Source organism: Scleropages formosus, chromosome 5 (genome assembly GCF_900964775.1).
Source record: "Scleropages formosus chromosome 5, fSclFor1.1, whole genome shotgun sequence".
In the NCBI taxonomy this organism is placed as follows: domain Eukaryota; kingdom Metazoa; phylum Chordata; class Actinopteri; order Osteoglossiformes; family Osteoglossidae; genus Scleropages; species Scleropages formosus.
In genome coordinates, this window is record NC_041810.1 from 37,569,537 (window position 1) to 37,575,949 (window position 6,413).

Genomic DNA, 6,413 nt, shown 5'->3' on the forward strand with positions numbered 1-6,413 from the left:
TGTCAGTCTGAAGTGCCCATTATAAACCTGTTTGGGTTTTTCTGTTATACTTGAAAACAAAATGTCAACATGAAATTAATCATATGAAATTCATATTAATTGTATGAAATTAGTTGTTTGGTTAAGAGACAGCAGATTTATTCGTTATGATTGGGAATTTTATACTATCAATCTGGAAACCACAGTCACCGGTCCTCTTTATCTCCCAGCACTTCACATTTGTGGCGCTCATTAGACAAATACTTATTTCTGTAATACTGACAAGAGGTACCAGGGTCCACACAGGGTACTCCACTGCTTTCAGCTGTCAGAGGAGCTGGTTAAATTAGTAAAAACAATGTGTTTTAATCAATGTAACATGAAAGCTAAAGTTGTACAAAAGAAAAAATTTGTAGCTGTGGAAGAAACACGGGTATAGTTACCACTACTCTACATTTATTAGACATTTCCATAATGTTAAGGACATTAAAGGGTTTCTGCAATATTTATGGGAATGTGCTCAGTACACAGAGAAAGCAAGAGCTGCTGCAGTTACTATTTTGCGCACCTGCATCTCAATAGCTGCTCTCAGCAGCACTACAGGGCATTTGGACCATACAGAACAAGAACACACCAACTGTTTATTTCATTTACTTCTGGTAAGAAAATAAACCACTGTGACAGGTGGTCCGTAAAAAAAAAAAAATCTCCATTACAAATAACACAAACCACAGTCATTAGGATTTGACCACAAATTCAATAGTTTTTTAAAGTGACCGCAAACATACACCACTAAGTTCACATGCAACACAACCACCCAGATAATCACACCTTGATTACACTCTCCCAGGGTAAAATATGTGGGAATGTTGTTTTCCAACACTGTAAGCAGCGCTTGAGGCCAGGAGATGAGTACTGTACAAACCACTGGATGCGGCAGGCACTAAAACGACAGCAAAGCACCAGCACTACACTCACCACTGAAATGGACATACAAATGGGCTTCGACTCACTCTGGTCACTGGGTGGACTGGGACAGGTCACACAGGGTCCGAAAGTGGCAGTGGGACCCAGTGACAGTAGTGCATACCACAGACAGCGTAGGGTCAAAGGCAAAGGGAAACAGCATAAAGATAATTTACAGTGAATATCATACTTAACTGTGACAGTGGGACTGCTTCATTTTGCTTTAATATTTACAGTTAAATTGTATTCAGGATATTGTTTGTATCAATTTTTTTTGCTGTATGCATGTGTTAAAGTGCTCTGTGTGTGAGGAGAGCGCTCTATAAAAAATAAAAATAATAATAATTTTTGTAACACGTATTTTTCTGAAGGGTGCTGACACTTTACTCAGGGGAAACAGGTATCAGTCTGTCTGTGGTCACTTGTGTGTTCCTTTATCTGAATATAGTATGTGTGTTTAAGTGTGTGTAACCTTTGTGTAAATATAAGTAACCCATGGACCATCAGTGTTCATGCTTGGGGCTTTGTGTAGGCTGTCTCCTGGCTGTCCCTGTTCAGTCGCCTCAGTGAAGGTGCCTGTAACTGTGATCGTGACCATGACTGTAACTGGGTGACCATGCCAGGGCGTGGGGGGTCCCCGTAGGCTAGGATCACATGACAGAGCACTTCTCAGCAGAGTGCCGGATATCCTCCAGTGTGGCTTGAGCTTTGTCCTTCAGCTGGTCCAGGTCCACATTCTGGATGTTGCTCAGCTGGCCGAGGACGGACCGCTTGTGTGCTTCCTCCTGGTTATCCTCGGCAATCATCTTTGCCAACTCTGTGGGAAGCTCCACCTCCTGCCCTGCCTGCTGGATCTGTGTTTCATCGAGCTCATTCTGACAACACGTATGAACAGTAATAGGGAAGGAGAAGGGAGAGCAGAGAAAACGCTGTGATGAACAAGGTTCAGGTTTCAATAGGAAGAACGACAGCTGAACCACAGGTGAACCACGGTGAACGATCATCACAAATGGTCAGTAAATTAACAGAAGAGTGTGGAAAAGGTACACCTTTTAAATGTAGAAAAAGAACAGTAGTGCAAAGGCAAACATACACTGTGCTTGCACTGCAAAAGACTGGTAAGGGCTGGAAAAACAGGAACGTGACTGTGTACCTTAGGCAGCCGATATTTGTCCCGGAAGTGAGTTCTGACAGTGGCACGTTCCGCTTTCCGCTGAGCAAAGCTGGCATCACGCTCCATCCTAGAAAAAAGTAGTGATGCGCATACTAGGCACTGATGACAGCACACACACTGGTTATGCTACACAACTGCTGACATTACGTACATGTGCACTGCACCTTCAGCACACTCGGATCCCGCTGTGCTGCTCCAAGTAGCCACCTGAGGTCATTCCTGTTACACAGTCAGGTTGTACTGAGCTGTGTACAGAACCTTTATCTATCCATCCGTCTTAATTTATTTATTACTTACTGATTATATATTTTTTAATTATTTGCATATTGTTTTCACTTGTACTTGCATAAATATGATACTTATTTACTCCCAAGCAGTTTCTCTGCTGCTGCGTTGCTGTATGTGTGCTGCTGTAGCCTCCTGCAATTTTGCTCGGCAATAATTGAGTTCTCACCTGTGTCATTTATCTGAACTGATGACATTATATGCACTGCTGAAGGTATAAACAACAATAAATATACTGGCAAACACTTCACATACATTTACCTCACACTTTTTGCAACTTACAATGTTTACCTACCAACAATTATTTCCCCACTTAGACAGATAGGTAATTTCACTGGAGCAATTTAGGGTAAGGATGCTATTTAAGCATACTGCAGCTTGAGGTGGGATTTGACCCAGCAACCTTTGCATCCCAAGGTAGCAGCTCTACCCACTACGCTACCAATTGCCCTTTGCCTTACTTTCTATATACTTGCTAAATGAATAAATGTAAATGTAAAAATGTAAAATATACACCTGAGACTACGTAAACAGGAAAAGTTGTATTATATATGGGTGACACAACATAAGACACATACTTACAGTGAAATACCACACTCACACAACACAGGACACCAGCTGTTATCGCTGGCTATTTTTGAAAATAGAGCATAACTGTTTCGGTGGGGCTGAGAGACATGCAGAGAGAGGGGGAAAGAACGTTTTCTCTCTGTATGACTAAAGATGAGCAGCATTCCTGGTGCAAAAGTAAGTCTGTGCTGGAGTGAATCTGTGTGTGACAGGAACGAGAATAATCCTGTCTCCATCACCTTCCTCCTGTGAACAACCACAGCTGTTATGTGCAGAAGCTTCTTACTGCAAGTTCCTTTTAACTTTCCCTCTCTCAGATTAAAGTGCAGGATTTAGCCATCAGTCAATGACGCGTTGGCATTAGTGAAATTGCACACCGTAGCAGTAACAGCCTGAGTGTAATTATAGTGACTGCAAGAAACATCAGGACCAAATAAACACAAGCTCTATTGTATTTTCTCTGACCAGCTAAAGGAATTTTCCTGTGCCGGCGGTAGAATTTCTAGACTGTCAGTTGCAGTGAAAGCTCTCTGTAAAATCCTCCATTATTAACCTGTGCGATCCAATACTATTCAAAATCCCATGATCAGCACAGCCAGGCAGGTGGCATTCAGTGACTCTGCAGGGGGGAGGAGTGTTCAGCACACATCCTCAGCTGCCTCACACATAGGAGCAGGTGTTATAGTATGTGGCAACAAGAACTTGCAAAGACTAGAGTGGGAATAAAAGAAGTGTGTAAAAATAAAAATCAGATGGTATACAAGAGGTAAAAAAAATACATTTTTTGTAAGGTCTTAAGCAAGTATTGTTTCAAATTGACCGTATTTGCTAATTGGCTGGCCAACCTAAGGAAATAACTGCCAGCAGGGGGCAATCTGTAAGCAGACACAACTTGTTTAATATGAATGACCTGCACTTGTTTGGCACCACGCATCACTTATTTCTGTACTCATCTTGTGATCCCTTACTGGTACCTTTTTACATTATGTCTTTTAAAGCTTTTCTTTTCTTAATTTCCCTGATTTACCAGATTAACAGTGTACAACAGCCCACTTGCTGAGTTTACTGAAGTACACAGTGTAGCACCTTTATATTTGAGCATCAACGCCAGGAGGTGAGAACGCACCCCCCCCCCCCATCACACACATTTGGAAGACACACACTCGGAATGTTATGTAAATAGGAAAGTTGACTGGTATTCAGCAGACAGTGGTAAAAGGGCATAGCAAGGCATCCAATTGCTGTCACCATATGGTCTGTTCATGGAAAAAGAGAGAAGCAGGTCAGTAAAGAGATGCAGGACGGTCCCAGCACACCTCATTCTGCGAAAGGAGCCCCAGGACCAGAGAATCCAGTTGACATTTTTATACAGAACTTGTGGTTATAGTCATCTCATGAAGCAGAACACTGTGTTTTTATTATGGTCACATGAAGAGCTGCCCGATTTCAACCGATTTTCAAACATCTGGCGGTTCAGACAGTGTCAACATTTACATGTACTCATTAGTCTAATGCTGTTCTCCAAAGGAACTCACAGCGTTAGGCCACTTGCCGTTATTAACCCATGTATACAGCTGTCTAATATTTACTCTATTATTTCAGGATAAGGACTGTACCTTGATCAAGGTACTACAAGAAAAGGCGGGATTCAAACCTATGACTCACTGAGTCCAAAGAGCACAGCTGTACCTAAAACACCACCTATTTAAAAACACAGCCTTAGCCCCTTAAGGTTGTATGGGTGTTTGGAGAGGCACAAAGTGTCTCTGTGGTGGTGGCGGAGGTGACAGTGTACAGCGGTTACAGCTGCTGCTTTCTGATCTGCGGGTCAAAGGTTCAAATCCTACCTGCTGCTGCTGTACCCTTAAACAAGGTACTTACCCAAAAACGTTCTAGCAAGATCAAACAGCTGTATGAATGGGTAAACGACTGCACTGGAAAGATGTGTGCATTGTACAGATATATATATGTAAAGGAAGAGTGTTAAGGGAGCTGTGTGGACTTGTTCTACAAACAATGCAGGCTGAGGTAGAACTGGTGCCCGTCCCTCTAATGAAATGCCCAAAAGGGAAAACCCACTCACCCAGCACCTGCTGGATTAGTGGAAAAGTGGGTAATAAAACGCGGTAATATAATCTCCGTTATGGATTATGCGCTCTAAAAACGGAGGAACATTTGCGCGGGTCTCACAGACTCTGAGATAATCGTCATAATTGAATCACTGTGTGTGAGTTTTCGCACAGAGAAAGGAAGGTTGGCTGGTCGAACGTGACAGAAATGTAGTTAAAACGAGCGAAAATTACTTCAGTTCAAATCTGAAATTTCAACAGAAATAAAAGGCAGACGGAAATGCACCTGCCCTGGCCATTTTCGCGGAGTTTCGTGATGTCTCAGACTACAAAAAGCAGGCAAGTACTGAAGAACTCCCGAACGCAGGGATGTAAAGAAAAGAGAGAAAGAAGTGAGACGAAGCCCGTCACGCGGACAAGGCGTAGCGGTGCCTCGCTCGAGAGCTGTGCAGTGGCCGCTGAGCGAGCGAGAGCGAGCGCGCGCGCAACTGTGGCCCGCGCCACAACAACCGCGTGCACCGGACCGGGGCGGTGCGCACGAATGTTCAGGGCGCACGCACGGGGACCCTTACTTCTCCTCCTGCAGTTGCTGCTGGTACTGCTCGAACTCCTCCTGAGTCATACCCTTCGCGCCCGCTTCTGACTTGTCTCCATCCGACTTGTCCTCTCCCAGACCCCCGGTGAGGTTCTTCAGCTGGCCGCCCACCACATGCTTCACCATGAAAGCCATGGCTGCTTCTGGCTCGGCTTCGGTTCGGGCTCAACAGCGGTGCAGTACTGCGCGGCGACCGGACGCAAAGCGCTAGGCTCGGAGTTTCCGCAGGCGCGCGGTGATGGAGGGAACTCTGCTCTGAATGCCTCCGCGCGCGGGGAGGAGCGCGCGCTTCAGCACGCGGCAGCGGACAGCTCCCCAAAATGCCGCGCAAGCGAGAAGTTCTGCAGCTAAAGACCTAAGTCAACAAGTTGGGCTGTCGCTCGCTCTTCCTCCAGCCGCTCCTGTTTGTCTTCAATCACTGACACGTCCCGCGGCGTCTGGGGGCTAGTCTGCGTGACGCTATACGCGCAGCGCGCGCCTTCTCGTGACGCCGCTCTTGGTCATAACTCTGGGCTCGCGCAGTGACGGGCGCGCGGGACGGGTCTAGACACGTCCCCCGGCTGCGGTCCTTCACGTAGAACAAAGAAACTCAGAGCACTTTTAAAACATACACAACTTTTAAAAACAAACTGCCTACAATTTCATTTTCCGCACAGGGAGCACATTTATGACATTCATTCGGCTGCTTCAGAACAGAAAAGACTCCCCGTATGCGCTGAGCACCTCACCTTTAGAGGGAGTTACACAGAAACTGTGGTCGGGATTACTCTTGATT

At 45.1% G+C, this 6,413-nt stretch overlaps 1 protein-coding gene across 1 annotated transcript; it reads right to left on the reverse strand.

Annotated features, from left to right (window-relative positions):
* Positions 1-428: 428 nt before the first annotated feature.
* Positions 429-6,047, reverse strand: cplx3b (complexin 3b). Its single transcript, XM_018745232.2, has 3 exons — positions 5,616-6,047; positions 2,099-2,186; positions 429-1,820 (listed from the first exon to the last, which is right to left on the reverse strand). The coding sequence occupies exons 1-3, from the start codon at positions 5,771-5,773 to the stop codon at positions 1,596-1,598; spliced, it is 471 nt and encodes a 156-aa protein (XP_018600748.1). The 5' UTR covers positions 5,774-6,047; the 3' UTR covers positions 429-1,595.
* Positions 6,048-6,413: the final 366 nt, after the last annotated feature.

What these genes read in the sequence shown, in the direction of transcription:
- cplx3b (XM_018745232.2), bottom strand. Translation starts at nt 5,773, where the DNA reads ATGGCTTTCATGGTGAAGCATGTGGTGGGCGGCCAGCTGAAGAACCTC. An exon ending in CAGCAACTGCAGGAGGAGAA is followed by an intron (nt 2,187 to 5,615) that starts GTAAGGGTCCCC and finishes ACTTTTTTCTAG; the next exon opens with GATGGAGCGTGATGCCAGCT. An exon ending in ACAAATATCGGCTGCCTAAG is followed by an intron (nt 1,821 to 2,098) that starts GTACACAGTCAC and finishes ACGTGTTGTCAG; the next exon opens with AATGAGCTCGATGAAACACA.